The sequence below is a fragment of the Mercenaria mercenaria genome, chromosome 12 (assembly GCF_021730395.1).
Source record: "Mercenaria mercenaria strain notata chromosome 12, MADL_Memer_1, whole genome shotgun sequence".
NCBI lineage: Eukaryota > Metazoa > Mollusca > Bivalvia > Venerida > Veneridae > Mercenaria > Mercenaria mercenaria.
In genome coordinates this window covers 4,287,728-4,307,666 of record NC_069372.1, presented here as the reverse complement: position 1 = coordinate 4,307,666, position 19,939 = coordinate 4,287,728, and the positions used below count along the sequence as shown (strand labels likewise).

General features: G+C 34.7%; 1 protein-coding gene across 1 annotated transcript in view; it reads right to left on the bottom strand.

Annotated features, from left to right (window-relative positions):
• Positions 1-441: 441 nt before the first annotated feature.
• The window catches only part of LOC123534141 (kinesin-like protein KIF22), a 33,802-nt gene continuing 14,304 nt past the window's right edge, over positions 442-19,939 (bottom strand). The window contains exons 6-17 of the mRNA XM_053518913.1: positions 11,456-11,620; positions 10,812-10,887; positions 10,326-10,370; positions 9,733-9,883; positions 8,837-8,960; positions 8,404-8,528; positions 6,736-6,891; positions 6,014-6,196; positions 5,203-5,304; positions 3,518-3,642; positions 2,876-2,935; positions 442-1,331 (exon numbers count right to left, since the gene is read on the bottom strand). Coding sequence (XP_053374888.1) covers positions 1,308-1,331; positions 2,876-2,935; positions 3,518-3,642; positions 5,203-5,304; positions 6,014-6,196; positions 6,736-6,891; positions 8,404-8,528; positions 8,837-8,960; positions 9,733-9,883; positions 10,326-10,370; positions 10,812-10,887; positions 11,456-11,620 — 1,336 coding nt within the window. The 3' untranslated portion in view covers positions 442-1,307. The remainder of the gene's footprint in view (positions 1,332-2,875; positions 2,936-3,517; positions 3,643-5,202; positions 5,305-6,013; positions 6,197-6,735; positions 6,892-8,403; positions 8,529-8,836; positions 8,961-9,732; positions 9,884-10,325; positions 10,371-10,811; positions 10,888-11,455; positions 11,621-19,939) is intronic.

Genomic DNA, 19,939 nt, shown 5'->3' with positions numbered 1-19,939 from the left:
AAAGTCCCATAACTATGCAGAATATTTATCTAAAAGAATGTAACATGCACCATGCATAACTAGGGTTGGTACTGATCACTTGTGTGAAGTTTCATTAAATTGTGTGTAAGGGTTTGGTAGATTAGGCACGCACAAGATTGCATATGCAGACTGTATGTACATAGTATGTTAACAAGAAACAAAGTCCCATAACTCTGCAATTTTTGTCGCTGAAAGAACCTAACATGCCCCATGCACAACTACTGATGTTACTGATCACTTGGAGAGATGGTGCGCACAAGATTGTGTCTATGTATATAGTATAGTAATAAAAAAACAAAGTCCCATAACTCTGGAAATTTTTTTTTCTGAAAGAACCTAACATGCCCCATGCACAACTACTGTTGTTACTGATCACTTGTGTGAAGTTTCATTAAACTGTGTCAAGGGGATGAGGAGAGATGGTGCGCACAAGATTGTGTCTATGTATATAGTATAGTAACAAAAAAACAAAGTCCCATAACTCTGCAAATTTTTTTTCTAAAAGAACCTAACATGCCCCATGCACAACTACTGTTGGTACTGATCACTTGTGTGAAGTTTCATTAAATTGTGTCAAGGGGATGAGGAGAGATGGTGCGCACAAGATTGTGTCTATGTATATAGTATAGTAACAAAAAAACAAAGTCCCATAACTCTGCAAATTTTTTTTTCTAAAAGAACCTAACATGACCCATGCACAACTACTGTTGGTACTGATCACTTGTGTGAAGTTTCATTAAATTCTGTCAAGGGGATAAGGAGAGATGGTGCGCACAAGATTGCGTCTACGGACAGACAGACAGACAACCTGAAACCAGTATACCCCCCCTTACAACTTTGTTGTCGGGGGGTACAAAAAGTAGGAGTAATAGGAGGTTTTATAGAAAAGAAGGAAAAAATAGGAGCACTTTCATAAAAGTAGGAATGCTGCAAAGCCTGCAGAAAGATAGAGAGAGAGGTTGTTTAACATGGCCTGGCTGAGAAATGCATGTCTGACAACAACATATATACACACATCTTCCAGCACAAAGTCGGTACAAATGGAACTGTTCCACACTAAGCAGCCATTTACTTTTTAAAATCACGACACTTGTATTATATACATGATTTAAATATTCCTGAATTCATCTTTTTCATTTTGAAGTACGTATGTACTTCTCCAGGAGATCTAACACTTGAGTATAACGTTTGCTGCCTATGTATATTCATGCATTGTCACATGATCTTCATGCAATGTCACATGATCAAGTTGAGCACAAAGGTTCTCTGAGATCGGACTTCCTATTTCAAGTTACTGTCACTAGATTACTCTGAAAGTACAACAAAATAGAATTATGTACGTTTTATAAACAGAGTTAAGCCTGTCTTAGCAACCACCTGTATTATGCAGTCACATGCCTTAAGCAAACATACTGTGCCACTCCTTAACCCTTAGCCTGCTGGCAGCAAGTGATTCTGTCTTTGCGACCAGTGCAGACCAAGATCAGCCTGCACATCCGTGCAGTCTGATCATGGTCTGCACTGTTCGCTATTCAGTCAGTAAATTTTCAGTAAACACCCCTTTGAATAGTAAGTGTTACTGCCCAAATTTAATGATGGACCAGTCCATTTTAAAAATTTAGCAGGCAAAGGGTTAAGCTGGCTGGTTTATACTGTACCTTTTTTTTCAACTTTTCTATTGTGTTTTAACTGAACACATGATTTTAATCATTTTGAAATTGTCCATTTTTGCCAAACACTATGAATAATTAGTTTATTTGTTTAAGTCATTTTCATTAAAGAAATCGTCTTTTGTTTGTTTGTTTTGGGTTTAACGCCGTTTTTCAACAGTATTTCAGTCATGTAACGGCGGGCAGTTAACCTAACCAGTGTTCCTAGATTCTGTACCAGTACAAACCTGTTCTCTGCAAGTAACTGCCAACTTCCCCACACAAATCAGAGGTGGAGGACTAATGATTTCAGACACAATGTCGTTTATCAAATAGTCATGGAGAACATACGCCCAGCCCGAGGATCGAACTCACGACCCTGCGATCCGTAGACCGATGCTCTACCTACTGAGCTAAGCAGACTGGGAGAAATCGTCTTAACCGAGTACCTTTTCAACAATACATTCAAATAATGAGCCATTTCCTAGATGACTGCTATCCGTTTTTAATCCCTGATGAATTAGTTTACTCCTGACATTTGTAAAACTGACCACTTTTCTTGTCAAAATTGTCAAAGAGAACAGCAAAGATAGTGGCCACGTTGCAACAATGAACTTTCCATGCAATTATATGCTGTCACATGCTGTTTCAGCTTTCATTAGTCATTAACATGATTAATATAACTCATACTAAATCACGGCTGTCTTATTTAGCAGACGAATGCCAACATCACATAGTGAGAAAACCTAACCAAAACAGAAACTTGTGATTGACGTAATGGGGACACTATCTTACAATTTAACCTTTAGCCTGCTGTTGGCAAGTGGTTAAGCCTTTGTGAGCAGTGCAAACCAAGATCAGCCTGCACAGGCTGATCATGGTCTGCACTGTTCCCTATTCAGTCAGTAAATTTTCATTGAACACCCCTTCAAATAATAAATGATACTGGCCAAATTGAATGATGGATCAGACCATTTTAGAAATTTAGCGGGCTAAAGGTTAAGCTGCTAATCCCTGAAGTCATGTAGAGTAATGGTTGGATCACAACAGACCCTCCTAGAAAATCACACATGAATTACTGGATTTTAAGGAAGCCACCAATTGGACTAAAATGTATACTACGTGAATTTGATATAAACTGTAAATCTCAACTGAAAATGTTTCGCAAGTCAGCTAGATTCAATATACAGAAGGACAAAACTCACATGTAAAAGTTTTTGAACTGTCTTGTCTGTGAACCCTGGTATCTTTTTCAAATCATCTGCCTGTTTAAAATACAATTATTGCATGTTGTAATACACCCATTATCATACATAATGATGATTCAACTCTCATTCATAATGGCTTTTCAATCAAATGTTAAAATCTGTAAAACATTTTTGGGAAATTTTATACTTCACTGCTCACAAATTCTAAGTTTTTTTAAAAATAATATGACAATGCTAATATCAGAATATGCATGATAAATCCAAATCCATTTCGGCTTCACTTTTTCTATCGTAGCAAATTCAACATTTTGCTAATAAATGATAGCACAATTGAAAGAAAAATTGCAAAATAAAGTACATGCTTACATACATGTAAGCAACAACTAGGATACAAATTCCCCATTTTATTTAATTCATCAGATCTAAAGTTTTTCTGAGATCTTTCAGTCTTCAATTTTTCATAGGTTATAAGGTTTGTATTAGGAAATATACACCATTTACAGTGGAAATAATGCATGACTTTAGAAAAATATTGACATTCCAGTCCTATTGTAGGTACCTGAAGAGCAAAAATATTTATGTAATAAGTTTTCGTTATGCAAGAAAGTCAACAACATGGTGGAAAGCATAAAAGCTTACCATTGTGAAGGATCCATATGTTTCCCTCCATTCAAAGATAAGTTTGGCACGTTTTGCTCCCACTGTCTGCAGGGACTGGAGATCTTTTACTGATGATGTGTTTAAAATTTGTATAAATTCCTCATCTGGAGAAAAGAAATTTTTGTATGTATTTGTGATGAAAGAAATAGTTTATATATTAATATAATAAATCCATTACAATATCTTACCTCATCATAAATTTGTTTGTTTGTTTGTTTTGGGTTTAACGCCGTTTTTCAACAGTATTTCAGTCATGTAACAGCGGGCAGTTAACCTAACCAGTGTTCCTGGATTCTGTACCAGTACAAACCTGTTCTCCGCAAGTAACTGCCAACTTCCCCACATGAATCAGAGGTGGAGGACTAATGATTTCAGACACAATGTCGTTTATCAAATAGTCACGGAGAACATACGCCCCGCCCGAGGATCGAACTCACGACCCCACGATCCATAGACCAATGCTCTTACCTACTGAGCTAAGCTTACCTCATCGTAAAATATGTCCATGTATACATAAGTAAATGTACAAGACACAAGCTTGTAGCTTAATCCTTAATTCTAATACACATGTCTTTATTTTTATTCAGCCAGTGTATATTTAGAAATAAATGCCTATCAAATCAAATAGTTTTGCTCCTTAAAGAAATTTTCATACTTTGGCATCTTAATAATAAATATTTATATACATGCATAAATATAAACTTTTACATACCAAAATGTTTACATGTTTATGTTCAACTAAAGTTTTAGTTTATACTAATGTACTTTAACTCAGTAGTGATAAAAGCTTGGTTCTTATGTGCATCACTGTTAAATAAGCTTCCTGTAAAAATCAGTACTTGTGACATGTGAGTAAGTTTTGTTTAAACCCCAGTGGAGCTCAAACCCACAACCTCTAGATTGACAGGCTGACAACTTAACCTCTAGACCACTGCCATCCTTGCACTCAAGTCTTAGACTGTGTATAACCTCTATAAATTTAAAACATATTGTGTTAAATAAAATTTACTGCAAACTATGTTCAGAAGTTGACATTTTTTTTCCATTTCTTTCTGGTTTAACAATACAGTGAGACAAATACAGGTTATACTGTGGCTTTTCTAGCTTTTCATTATGTAGGATGACTCTGCGCCTCTCAAACATTATAATTTATTTCAGACACAGGCAGGCACCTAGGTAGAGCCTCCGGCATTACACAAAACTGCTGGAGGACTTCCTCACATGAAAGAATTCTACACCCAAAACTAGGTTTTTAACCCACAGTGGTGAGAGGCAAGTGATTTTTAATTCAGCAACCATTATGCTTTAAGTTGCCGCTGCTTCATTTTGTGTTTGTCATTTTTCAACAGTACTTTAGTTATGTAACGGTGAGCAGTTAACCTTACCAGTGTTCCTGGATTCTGTACAAGTAGAAACCTGTTTTCCGCAAGTAACTACTAACTTCTCCACATGAATCAGAGGTGGAGGATAAATGACTTCAGACACAATGTCTTTTATCAGCTTATTACTGAGAACATTCACCTCACCCGAGATTCAAACTCACAAACAAGCGATCCATAGAACTATGCTCTCCCTATTGAGCTAAGTGGGTGGACTGCCACTACTTAATAATATCTAAAATATAGCACAATATGGAAAAGAAAAGTCCCATAGCTCAAGCTTACTTCTTTTTTGTTGAGATGCTGAATTGAGGAGAGCTTTCTCTGGCTTCTCTGCAGCTTTTTTCTCCTCTTTGGTCACATTCTCCTTTGAACCTGATGTAGACTCTGAAAGAAAGAAATGAACAAGGCTTATATAATATGCTTTTTACAACTGATTTACAAGCGAAGTTGTCATCATACTGGGTTGTATAGTCTGTAAATTACTGCTTCAAAGTTCTTTTGCACAGCTATCTACATGTTAATATCTTGGAAAGTTTAAAGAAATGTCACCAATTATGAATAAATGAGAAGTTAGGAAGAGATTTTTAAAATATAAAATGCAACGTCTTTAAATCAAAACATCCCTAAGACTACTAAAGTGTTTATTGTAGGGAAGCAGCTGCTTTTCAGAAAATCTACTAATAATCTTATCTAATAGGGGGAAAAAATCGGGACTTGTGAAAGAGGAATTTGCTCTCCTGAGATGTTAACAAGGGATTAAACTATATCAACTGAAAGAAAAGCAAAAACCTATATCCTCCTACCCAATATTAACATGAGAAAGTAGCTGTGATATATGAGCTGCACCATGAGAAAACCAACATAGTGCAATTGCGTCCAGCATGGATCCAGATCAGCATGCGCATCCGCACAGTCAGGTCAGGATCCATGCTGTTTGCTAATGGTTTCTCTTATTGCAATAGGCTTCGAAAGCAAACAGCATGGATCCTGACCAGACTGCGCGGATGCGCAAGCTGGTCTGGATCCATGCTAGTCGCAAACGCACTATGTTGGTTTTCTCAATGTGCGGCTCATATACACTTATGTCACATACCTTTCAAGTTTGAAGCACAAGCTGTGGAAACAAAATTTTTCTTTTTCAACCTGCCAGGAGGCGGGGCAAACAGGGGACTACAGGAGAATTCCTCCACCTTCTTCCTCTTGATACCACCAATAGGACGTTCAAATTTCTGGATAGTTGGTTTAGGGAGTTCAGCTTTTTCTGTGTTTGTCTTGTCTGTAAAAAAGAGAATTAATATTAATTCTGAGAAAAAAATAAAAATGTATAATGACTAAGTACAACCAGAAAGTTCATCAAAGTGGTAGCATAGCAGATTTGGTTAGATCAACACTACTGTAGATCACATGGCAACATTCTAGCTTTCAGTGGAGAAAGACAACAGATGCCCCTTTGGGCATTATCTCAGGCACAAGCTGGCACCTGGGTAGAGCCGCCAACCTTCTGTAAGCCAGCTGGCTGACTTCCTAAAATGAAAGAATTCTACACTCCATGCGAGGTTTCAAATCAAGTGATTCAAAGTTAACATCTTTAACCAGGAAGGCCCCGTAAAAATCCAAATATGCAGCATCCAAAAATGGTTAGGCAAAATAATCAGACTTAAATCAGTACTGCATTTTCATAGTTATATTACTGTGTTTGCTGGTATTTATTTCCATTGCTTGACAACCAAAACCTCCTTCAAATTTAGCCCCTTTGGAAAATTGTTATTTTACAGAATTCAGTATGAAACAATATAAGGACAAAAACTATACTACCACTGAGGATCTGTTTCTCAGGTTGTACTGGTGCAACAGGCTGCACAGGGGGCGGGGACACCATATGTCTACTGGCTAACTCCTTCAACTGGGCGTGACTGGCTGCCAGTTGTCGTTGCATCTCTTGTATGGCTTTTGTTTTTGGTGTCTGTGCTCCTGGAATATAATTAATTAAAGCTTGATAGAACAAAAATAACTACAAACTGTTAAATTTAACAGCCTTTCGAACAACTGGGCCCTGGTTAGTAATATTGTCTCCATCTAAAGAAATCTTAAATAATACTAAAATAAATTCTGCTGGCATATTTATTTTTTAAAACACATTATTTCATCAATATCAGTAACATAATCATTTAATGTGTCACATTATATAATTTTATAACTATCAAATTGTAAATATGGTGGGTTTTTTTTTTATTTTGGTCCATGGACACTTTCTCAATTAATATCTCCACCTGCCCCTAATTTTTTATGCAACCCTGATCCTTTTTAGCATGTGATTTTTGAAATGATAATATTTGCACTTTTGTTCATTTATTATTTCTTTTTCTGACTGACAAACACTAGTACATATTGAGTTTTTTTTTTTTTAAATTTTAGTCAATTGTTTTGTGTGTTTTCGGGTTCAATTACAAATAAAGTCCTTCCTAGACACATGTTATCATAAAGCAAGCTTTTTGAGAAGGTCCTTTAGGAACTTATCATTAAATACACATGTCATATAATAAATTGCACCCCACAAGTGCTAATTATATGCACATCTGAAATGGCAGTTTGGGGAAGAAAAACAATAAAATGGGCAGGACAGTATGCCGCTTTGTGCATAATGCTGACACATGTAAATAATGTTGTCAGAATTTAGGGATATATAGTTGAAAACAAGGAGCTGCATTTTCAAAACCGGATGTATGACCAAAGATGCTGTTTTTTAAGTTTTAAGTTTAAAAATGAAGAACATATGAAGGTCAAGGTCAACTAAATATACCGGTAGGTCAGTTTGTAGGTCTTGCCACAAGGTTTGCTGATTGTGAGTATGAATTAAATTGTGTCATTTGTGTGGGATCTAAAACCAAAAATGTTGTTTATTAAGGTTTTAAGTTTGAAACTGAAGTATCATATGAGGGTCAAGGTCATTTAAATGTAGGTCAGTTTGAAGGTCTTGCCACAAGAACTGCCTAGTGTTAGTATGATCTAAATTGGATCAATAATTTTGGCTGTAGGACCATAAAATGTTGATTTTTAAAGGTTTTAAGTTTGAAGGTGAAAGTCATATGAGGTTCAAGGTCAATTATATATAGGCCAGATTGTAGGTCTTGCCAAAAGGATTGCGTGCAAGTATTAATTAAATGGGGTCATTAATGTGGGCTGTAGGACAGACACAGGTAGGCACCTGGGTAGAACCAATGAACTTCTGCAAGGGTATTCTCACATGGTTATCAACGCAGGACATGAACTTGCAGAGTTGAGGGGTGATATAAATTCAACAACGTTTAAAACTACTCAATGGTTTCTCTATAGACCATGATCACCACTGTGCAACGCGTATCTGGTCAACCATAAGCAAAACCAGTACAATATACAGGGTGTATGGTTTTCATATCAGAAGACTTACCATCAGTGGCACTAACAGGTAAAACAGAGTGTATGGTTTTATATTAGAAAGCTTACCATTAGCAACATCAACAGGTAATACAGTGTGTATGGTTTTCATCTGAGTGATAAGGTTACTTTCCAGTTCCTGTAAACGCTTGTTTACTGTCTCCTCCCACTGCTCCTGTCTCTTCATCAAAGGACTGTAAAGATAATCACATACTGACTGAATGCCTTGCAGGGAAACAGTTTTAAAGTTGCTAAGTTTCCATTTAAATTTTACCTAATGTAAAATACTTTTATTTAACTACCAGCCTTTATACAGGAAAGACTTGCAGTTTGGTAAAACAGCAGCATCTGACATTGACTTTCTCCATGCCAGTAAGACGGAACACACAACTCCTTTACCTTGGGTAAATATACCAATAAAAGAGCAAGTGACCTTTACCACAAAGATCTTTACCATAAAGTCTTAATATTCTGAAAATACTGACTTTCTAAGTTGTCTTACCTTAGTGACGGACCAACATCACTAGAGATGGAGTCTGTACTACAATCTAGGCGTGGTCTCTTCACTTTAGCTTCTGATTCCCTGACAACAGGTGATGCCTTCCTTACCTGAGGAACTGGCTTTACTATAAAACATTCACAAGGAAATTATTAAAGTTAAAATCAGGTATTTTTTCAAGGCTAAAAGTTCATTTTTTTCAATTTGGAATTTTTTACTTTATATTTTAGAACTACTTTATAAAGAGTATTTACATTCTATGGACAAGTTGTAAAACAAACCAAAGAATTCATAAGAACAGCACCTTCATCTGTATTTATTTTCAGAAATAGAATAAGTGGTTAAGTCAACAATGTGAAATTGACAAAATTCGCTAAAATTTCCTCTGGTGTAAATGTCAGTCAACCTGGCATAACACATAAACCATAACACTGGTACTACTTGTATCGTAGTACTCGTGTTTAATTTTGTAACCCCTTTAGCGTATATCAAGAAACAACTGTATAATGCAATTTGGGATGAATAACAATGAAAGATTAGTAATTTTACTTCTCATTCATGATAAGAACTGAACAATTCTCACACAGCTGAACAGTACACAGATGTATTATAGTAGTATTAATGTCGTTAAAAGACCATGGAAATATACAATTTGTACAATTAAAGTACTATATAATATGTGTATATAGTCTGCTATGTTAACAATCCTTTTTTCAGTTTACTCAGCAAAATCAGTGCAGTTAATGATTCTCATGATGTGCTACTTTTACGCAAGTTGGAAATAGGGAACTCCCTAATATTTCTGCACGCTACATGTAAGTGTATGGAATTCCAAATTCGCTAACTATTCAACCTGCCGAAATATCAGCATGGGCCAAGATATTAGAAACAACTGTTACCTATGCCGATGGTCTCCCTAACAGCAGTGTTATTTACAATTTTCTTGCTCTTCGTGGCGAAGTTCAGAGTACAGTAGGTATCATAGTAATATTTTTCTTCTGGTGCAATATTTGTTATCATCAAAGAATGACATGTACCACCTATAGAATCCTGCAAGAATAGACAAGTACTGGTATCAATATAATTATTATAGACAACACATTTTCCCTCATAAAATAATATCGATAATAACAATAAAATGCAACTTGACAAGGTTATAAATTAAGTTTTGAAATATTCCGTCAACCTGGAATAAAGTTAACTTAAAGCTTCTAGATAACAGTCATATAATTTCACATAGCTAAAAGAAATCATATAATATTATAAGTATTGTGTACTTCAAATTCAATGTGGATCTGCCAAAGATTACTGTCTACTAAATGAAATGGCCCCTAGTTTGCCATAAATCACTTGGCTAAGATCCTTTTTGTGACACAAAAGGAGGATAATATGAAAAGAAGAAAATTTTTAATGACTTCCATATATAAATACATTAAAATATATTAGCACGGCAGAACTAGGAGTAACAGAAAGGACTACTTCTTAAAATTACCTGTAAAAGTCGAGTCAATTTGCTGTTCCTATATGGTATTCTTGGCTGAAAGGTACAAAGAAAGCAAATTTATCACCTGCTGCAATTCATCTAATTCTAAAAGCTAAATACTAATAGATATATTAGTATTAATGATGATATTCAAGATGATCATAATTAATTTTCAAGCATTTTGTGGTTGAATCAAACCATAAAATTAAATCCAAATGAACGAGTAAAATACCTATTCATTTTTTTTTCAAAAGCTGAAATCCACATATATCCGACAAAATAGCTGTTTTGACCCAAACCATGAAATTTCATGCCCAATAATTTAATTTCACAGTATATTATGGTTGTCTTGAGCCCCACATATTGAGATGAATTGCAAAGTTTATGTCCGTCTCCAACCAATTTGTGACAAATTCAGTATTTTCAACAGTTATCAAAATACTTTGATGACCTTACAATATGAATACTGGATTATTAAACAGTTGTTTGACTTACGAGGCCTGAGTTAATGGCATCCACCACCTCACCCAGTGAGAACAATGATTTATTTATAGCTCCGCTCTCTTTCAACCTGGAAAAAAAAAACAATCTTCAGCTAAATATTATCTCCTGAATTTTTTTTCGAAACATATACTTCATCTGACTGAATACTTCAATAGAAACACTGATATTTGATGATATCATTTTATCAACTACATTTTGTCAGGCAACAGGTCTCAATAAGATATATTTATATCTCATGACTTTGTTTAAATACCACTTTCTCAACAGCTATTATCTTATATATTACACCATTAAATATGTTAGAACTTCACACAGCTACAAACAAATGAATGCACCAAATTTCATACTTTTCACAGTTTATTATAATGAAAATCATTTCCTTTAAAACTGAATAGCTCGCAGTTGCATCCAAAAACTGCTATTGCAAGGCTGCATAGTTTAGTGAAAATACAATTTATGCAATTAAATTTGAAGGGCAGACATAACCATTAAATTCCTGATAAACATTAGTTTCTACTTAACATTCATAAAGTTTTCACTGAATTTATTTTTTAATATACTATGTGTAACTCAAGATTCAGAATGATGTCTATTTTTTGTTATACCACGCAATGAAACTGAGAATACTTCAGTACCTGATGCCCTGATTTCCTGTGCGTCTATTGTCTTCGGATCCTGCGAGATCTATGAGGTAGATTTTCCCATATAAAGTTCTACAAGGCTTTGACTTTGTGACCGTAAGCTGAACTATACTGTGACTTCTACTCGAGTGTTCGTTCAACTTTGTTGCTGCCACAGTTCTGAAGTAAGGTAAAGCACAGCTTCATTTTGTGTCTTAGAATTGTTTACAACTTTTGTGAACAGAAATTATTCATGATAAATACATAAAATATTGCTTTATATCACTGAATACAGTTACTATGGTTTAAAACTTTAGTCAAAAGTAATTATTCATGTCTCTGATAAATACACAAGTTATTGCTTAATATCACAGAATACTAGAGAACATTATAATTTTTTTTTAAAAATTGCAAGTTACTTTAATAGCACAACCAAGTTTGGATCATGCCATAATTTTGTACAGAAATGTTTAAAGCAGTAGGAGCTTTAAAACATGAATGAACTAACACAAATGTCTACTGTATTAAGACTTTCCAAAACCTAACGACCATAAAAACTTTCATATAGGTTAAGGTCCTCATCTATTAAAAGTTCTGTTTAAAATACAGTACAAGAGGGTCATCACCCTGTACTGCTCACCTGAGTAATATGAGCTACATGTTTCAAATGTCAAACTAATGCTAAAATATTAAGAAAGTAGGTCAGTAGGTCACATTCATGGTCACTGAAGTCAGTTTAAGATTGGTGTGCAAAACTGTATTTGTCATCCAAATTTCAAGGCTCTATCTTAAACAAGAGGGTCATTGACCCTAAAGCGCTCACCTGTACAAGGCTTCAACTGCATTTGCATAATGTAATGGTACAAGTACAGAGTTAGGTTTCTTCTATATTATTATATACATGTCACACAATTTTTTTAAGTTTCCACTATATACATATAGGGAAAAGTAACCACGCTATCTGGCGGCCATGTTTTTTGACAAATCAAAATAATCAGAGGGTCATAGAAGGACCATTTGTGTAAAATTATTTTAAAATCAAGGCAGCCATTTCACAAAAGAAGATTTTTAAAATTTCCACCATATACATAAAGGGAAAAGTGATCACACCTCCTGGCAGCCATGTTTTCTGACGAATCCGAATAATCTGAATAATCTTGGTAGAGGGTCACACAAGGACCATTTGTGTAAAGTTATTTTAAAATCAGGCAAGCAGTTTCACACAAGAAGATTTTTAAAGTTTCCACTATATACATATAGGGAAAAGTAACCACGCCCTCTGGCGGTCATGTTTTTTGACAAATCAAAATAATTTTAACAATCTTGGTAAAGGCTATCACAAGGACCATTTGTGATAAATTATTTTAAAATCAGGGCAGCAGTTTCACACAAGAAGATTTTTTTAATTTCCACCACATACATATAAGGAAAAGTGACCACGTCCCCTGGCGGTCATGTTTTTTGACGAATCAGAATAATCTGAATATTAACAAAAAACAAAGTCCCATAACTGGGCACAGAATTGTTTTCTGAAAAAACCTAACATGCACCATGCATAACTTGTGTTACTATTGATCACTTGTGTAAAGTTTTATTAAATTGTGTGCATGGGTTCAGCAGATTAGACGCGCACAAGATTGCATACATGCAGACTCTATTTACAGTATAATAACAAAAAACAAAGTCCCGTAACTCTGCAAAAAATTGTTCTGAAAGAACCTAACATATGCACCATGCACAACTATTGTTGTTACTGATCACTTGTGCAAAGTTTCATTTAATTGTGTCAAGGGCACGAGGAGAGTTGGTGCGCACAAGATTGTATCAAATATAAGAATGCTGTTGTACTAGCAGTAGTCTAGCACTTTGAACCATATACATTAAACCTTATCATGCTGGACACGATTGATTCTGCCTTTGCGACCAGTGTAGCTCATAATCAGCCTGCACATCCATGCAGTCTGATCAAGATCTGCACTGTTCGCCATTAAGTCAGTATCTTTTTTGGTAAACACCCCTTTTAACAGTTAATGGTACAGTCCAAGTTGAAAGTTCATTATTGAAATTTAGCAGGATAAGGGTTAAATATCTATGTAAACAATACTGGTTTATCATTTTCAGTTTCAGTATCAATTGCTTTCTGTTTATTATAAATGTAAATACTCCAGTCACTGATACCAATCTAGACTTTTATATAATATGGTATATGTTTTTAAACTTAACATGTTAATACCTGCCAAAGATATATACCGGTAGGTAGTATGGTATATGTTTTTAAACTTAACATGTTAATACCAGCCAAAGATATCATATTTCATATGGACCAAAACATTTAGATTCAACAAAAGATATACCTGTACAACTTTAACACATTTATGTTTGGCTTTATTGGATTTTTATAACTTCAATAGTCTATAAAAATGTTTTCACAGAAAAGGAAGTAAATTGATAAATGTAATATATGAGTGGATATAAATCTTAAACCCTGTCATGAGAAAGAAATAAAATTGTTAATCGGATGAAGATGGCGGCTAAGGGTGGTGACAATGCATCAGATGAAATAATAGACACCAAATGCTCTGTATGTGCTGGGAAAAATATAACGCGAGAAGCTGAAAAATACTGTGTAGAATGTCAGGACTATTACTGTATACCATGTTCAGACATGCATAAAGCATTTCCGGCATTGAGATCACACAAATTGATGGATAATGCAGATTTTAGTACACTTGGTCTACGGTCATCATTACCGTCTTTTCCAACAGAGAGATGCCCGATTCATAAAGCCAAACTTTTGGACATGTTCTGTAAGAACCATGATGAGGTTGTGTGTGCCACTTGTGTTGCTATAAATCACAGGTAAATACCTTGAGATTTAGCAGTCTTTAATAAAGGTCATATACTGTAAAATCAGATTTTTACGTGGAAGATTTTTTTTTTTACTTTGTAAACAGAGATTCAACAACAAAATGATCAGTTATCACCGAGGAGAAGTTAAACAGTAATATTTTGTTTAAGAATACCTAAGCAGAAGATAGGATAGTATTCATACAGTTAAATTGTCAGGAATATTGATTCCAGTGATCATTTGTATTTCCAAGTCGTAATTACAGTGAAATAATACCATGGGGACAAAAATTTGTGGCTATTTTATGGAGATATAAATTTGTAGATTTTGACCCTTGAACCTGGAATGAATGGGAGTTTTCCTGGTTCATTGGGATTAAACATAATTATCAATTCCTGTTTTAACTTATATTTACAAGTCTTACAGTGAAATCATCTAAACTGTGTGGACGAAATTCTGTGGTTTTCACCAAACAGCTATTTCAAAGAGATATAAATTCGCGAATTTTGACCACTGTGATTTAATTTTGTGGACTGACTCAACCTTAAAATCGATGAAAATTAGTCCCTTTGGAATATCTATAATTTCACAATAACCTATATGTGAGACTCGATCTTGTGTTACTGTTATTGCAGTACATCAAAACTTAATGCAGATCGAGACATGTAACCTGGCTGAACAAGATGATAAATTTCATTTGCCAAAATTAAGCTTCATAAGTATATCTGAGACTACAATATTTGATCCCCAATCAGGTGTCACATTTTCTAATCAACTATTATCATACACAAATATATATGAAAATAATTCAAAATATAGGAAAATGTAGTATGTCCTTAAAAATAAAGGAAGTCTATCATATGAAATACAGGAATTGATTGACAGACTGTGTATGTTATCATTATACAGTTATTCATTTTTTTTCAGAACATGCCGGGATATACACTCTATTCCAGATGAAGTTGATAATCTATACAAGCAATCAGCTTCTGATCAAACCAAGAAACAACTCCTTGCAGCAAAGAAAGCTTTAGATGATATCAAGAAAGCCAAACAGCAAATCCTCAGTGACCTAAAGAAACAAAAGCAGAGAGCCACTGATTCTATCATAAACTACAGAAAAGAACTGGAGGCCGAGCTCAAGATACTTGAAACTGAATCAATCAAAGAAGTTAATGCACAGTATAGTAGTATGGAAAGAGGGCTACAGAGTGAGATCAAGGAAGCAGAGAAACATATTGATGACCTGGAACAATCAGCTACCAAGCTGCAAAAGTCCAATGGTAATAAAGCCCAAGAATTTGTTTGTGTCAAAACAGCTCAGAAAAAAATTCTTACACCTAAAAGTTCTCCAAGTAAAATACAAACAGAAGTGAAAATATTTTTTTCTGCTGAAACGAAAATAAAGAACTACCTAAAACAATTAAAGACATTAGGACAGGTGTCTACAGCAGAAGCAACTGACAAGCCAAGAACCACAGCATACAAAGTGAAACAGCAGATAGATATTGATATCACGCTTGAAGAAGACAATAAAGTTTCAAGTGGTATCCCATACACATTTAACACTTTGTCATGTATTTGCAGAATATATTTTAAATATTTGTTTTCTCAGAAACTATATTCCAAGTGATTGCAAAGTATTTGCATCAGACTTTCGCAAACAGTCTGCAAAACGTATCACACTGAAGCAAAGGGTTTGCAAATAAATACTTAGATAAATTACAGACTGCAAAGGTTTTGCAAATAAATACTTAGATAAATTACAGACTGCAAAGGTTTTGCAAATAAATACTTTATTAAATTAGCAGACAGCAAAGCATCTGCAAACAAACACTTAGTTCATTTACTTAGCAAAGGTATTGCAAATAAACACTTTGTACAGAAATGAAAGAGCAAAGCATTTGCAAATAGTTAACATAGATGAATTTGCTTTCCTGGTAGACTCTAGGTACAGGAAGTAATTAACCATTCTGTTTTCTGATTGGTCTATATTCAAATGGCAGGATTTTTGAAATATTGTGAGGAAATGTTTACACATCAGTTAGTAGAAATATTTTGGTGATGCAAACTTGTGTTAAACAGATTACTTATATAATATTCTAATTATTTTTTCTGGATATAAACTTTGTTGAATAAGGATAATGCAATACCAAGTTATTAAGCAATAAGACTTCCAAGAACCAGAGAATATTGCAGCATGTAGAAAGGTAATGTTAATCAATTATATGTATATAAAACACTTTTTACTCCAGCAATTGTTGAAACTTACATTATTACATCAATTTTAGTTATTGTTACTGAATGATCACTGAAATGATTGACTTTTAATAGTTATTTTTAAAAACTGCAAAATTTTAATGGTTTTATGAATTTACATCTGTTTTTCAAATATTAAACAAAATCCTTTTCTTTGAACCTCAGGAATTCATTTTATGCTGTTTGTTACGTATTTGCGAATACTTTGCATATTATTTGCATGCCAGTTGCGAATACTTTGCTATCACTTTGCGATTACTTTGCTATCAGTTTGCAATTTATTTGCCGAAGATTCAGCTGCGAATTGTAAATTGTTTGCGAAGTATTTGCATTCTGTGTGCGTTGTGTATATTTGCAAAAGCTTTGCAGAATAGTTGCACGTTTCGTTCCATTTCTACTCGTCTGCGGAATATATTCAGCAATCATGTGCTGCAACTGTTCTGCAAAGGTTATGGCAAATATTTGGCAAAGGTAAAAAGTATATTCTGCAAAGACCCTGTTTTTGCATGGGATATTTGGATCCTGTTTTACTGAAGATGGCTCCTTGCTGCTTGCTGATGTTGGTAATAGAAAGTTGAAACATCTGGATGTTTCCACACATACAATCATAGATCATCTAAATCTGGCAGCAGCACCTAATGCTGTATGTCTAACCAGTAAACAAGAAGCTGCAGTGAGTCTTCGCAACAACACCATACAGTTTGTATCACTAGGAGACAAGATGACAACAACAAGGAAACTTAAAATGGATCATATCTGTTATGGTTTGGCCTTCATTGATGGGATATTTTTCATATCTGATAGTAGCAAAACAGTTTATATTCATGATAAAAAAGGCATGATGATACATAAAATTACAACTGACAAATCAGGCAATCCAATTTTCCTCAAGAATAGACATATTAGTGTAAGTACAAACAGAGACTGTGTGTATGTGGCTGATACTACAGGCGTAATAGCTTTAGACATGCATGGAAATTATGTACCAACATTTACTGATCCTAATTTAGTTTGGCCTCAGGGAGTATGTACAGATAAGAGAGGAAACATAATGGTTTGTGGGTGGAAATCATCAGATATTGTCCAGATAAATGAGGATTCGAAAACAAAGTTAGGCAGCATCAAAACAGACGTACATCCATTATCAGTCTGCTTTGATCCTCAACAGAACAAACTAGCTGTAACTCACGAGTTCAGAAGAACTGTAAAAGTCTATGAGCTGGAGTAAAATACATTTACTGCTGCTGATATCACAACACTTAATACTGTAAAATCATTTAATTTTGTGGGCATGAAACTTCGTGGTTTTGGTCAAAACGGGAATTTCGTTGGGATATGAATTTGTGCATTTCACTTCTAAACATAAAAGGATGGAAATTTTACTTGTTCGATGGAATTCAATTTCGTGGAAAGACTCAACCACGAAATCGAAGAAAATTTGTCCCCCACGAATATTAATGATTTCACAGTAATTTACATAACTTTTAAGTCATTACAACACAAATCAAGACATTATCTATTTTGCAGTATTAAAGATTACAGATAACTAAAATTGTACAATAAAATATTATAAAACTAGAGCTATCACTGAAGGTGATGAACGTACCCCCCGCAGGCACTGACACAGTAAATCACAATTTGACGCACACAAGATAGCATAATTGTGGACTGTATCTAAATAGTACCGGTATAAGTATGGTAACTAAACAAGAGCTGTTGGAGGACAGCAACGCTCGACTATTCAACAGCCTTGTCAATTGAATGAATACAAAAGTCAAAAAAGGGGCATAATTTTGTAAAAATGGGAGAAAGTGTTATGGAACCTTCATAGTGCTTATCAGCTCATAAAGTGAACAAGTGCGTGAAGTTTCAATCCTTTCCCATAAGTGGATACTGAAATACCAGCTTACATATAAAAACTTAACCAAAAACTGCTAAGTTGAAAAAGGGGCATAATTTTGAAAAAAATGCAAAGTAGAGTTATGGGACCTACACAGTGCATGTCAGATCATGACAGTAAACAAGTGTGTGAAGTTTCAATCCATTCCCATTAGTGGGTACTGAGATACAAGCTTACATACAAAACCTTAACCAAGAATTTCTAAGTCGAAAAAGGGGCATAATTTTGAAAACAAGAGCTGTCAGAGGACAGCAACGCTCGACTATTCAACAGCCTTGTCAATTGAATGAATACAAAAGTTGAAAAAGGGGCATAATTTTGTAAAATGCAAAGTAGAGGTATTGAACCTCTGTACTGCATGTCATATCACGACAGTGAACAAGTGTGTGAAGTTTCAATCCTTTCCAATTTGTGGATACTGAGATACCAGCTTACATACAAAAACTTAACCAAAAACTGCTAAGTCAAAGGGGCATAGTTTTGTAAAAATGCCAAGTAGAGTTATGGGACCTTCACAGTGCATGTTAGATCATGACAGTGAATAAGTGTGTGAAGTTTCAATCCATTCCAATTAGTGGATACTGAGATATCAGATTACATACAAAAATTTAACCAAAAACTACTAAGTCGAAAAAGGGGCATAATTTTGAAAAAAAAGAGTAGAGTTATGGGACTTGCTTAGTGCATGTCAGATCATGACAGTGAACAAGTATGTGAAGTTTCAATCCATTCCCATTAGTAAGTACTGAGATACTAGCTTACATACAAAACCTTAACCAAAAATTTCTAAGTTGAAAAAGGGGCATAATTTTGTAAAAAAGCAAAATAAAGTTATGGAACCTGTGCAATGTAGGTCAGTTCATCACAGTGAATAAGTGTGTGAAGTTTCAATCCATTCCCACAAGTGGTTACTGAGTTACCAGCTTACATACAAAACCTTAACCAAAAATTTCTAAGTCGAAAAAGGGGCATAATTTTGTAAAAAAGCAAAATAGAGTTATGGAACCTGTGCAATGTAAGTCAGTTTGTCACAGTGAATAAGTGTGTGAAGTTTCAATCCATTCCCACAAGTGGTTACTGAGATACCAGCTTACATACAAAACCTTAACCAAAATCGGGACGCGGACGCGGACGTCGACACATGGGCGAGTCCAATAGCTCTACTATTCTATGAATAGTCAAGCTAAAAATGCAAAGTAGAGTTATGGGACCTACACAGTGCATGTCAGATCATGACAGTAAACAAGTATGTGAAGTTTCAATCCATTCCCATTAGTGGGTACTGAGATACCAGCTTACATACAAAACCTTAACCAAGAATTTCTAAGTCGAGAAAGGGGCATAATTCTGTAAAAAAGCAAAATAGAGTTATGGAACCTGTGCAATGTAGGTCAGTTTATCACAGTGAACAAGTGTGTGAAGTTTCAATCCATTCCCACAAGTGGTTACTGAGATACCAGCTTACATACAAAACCTTAACCAAAAATTTCTA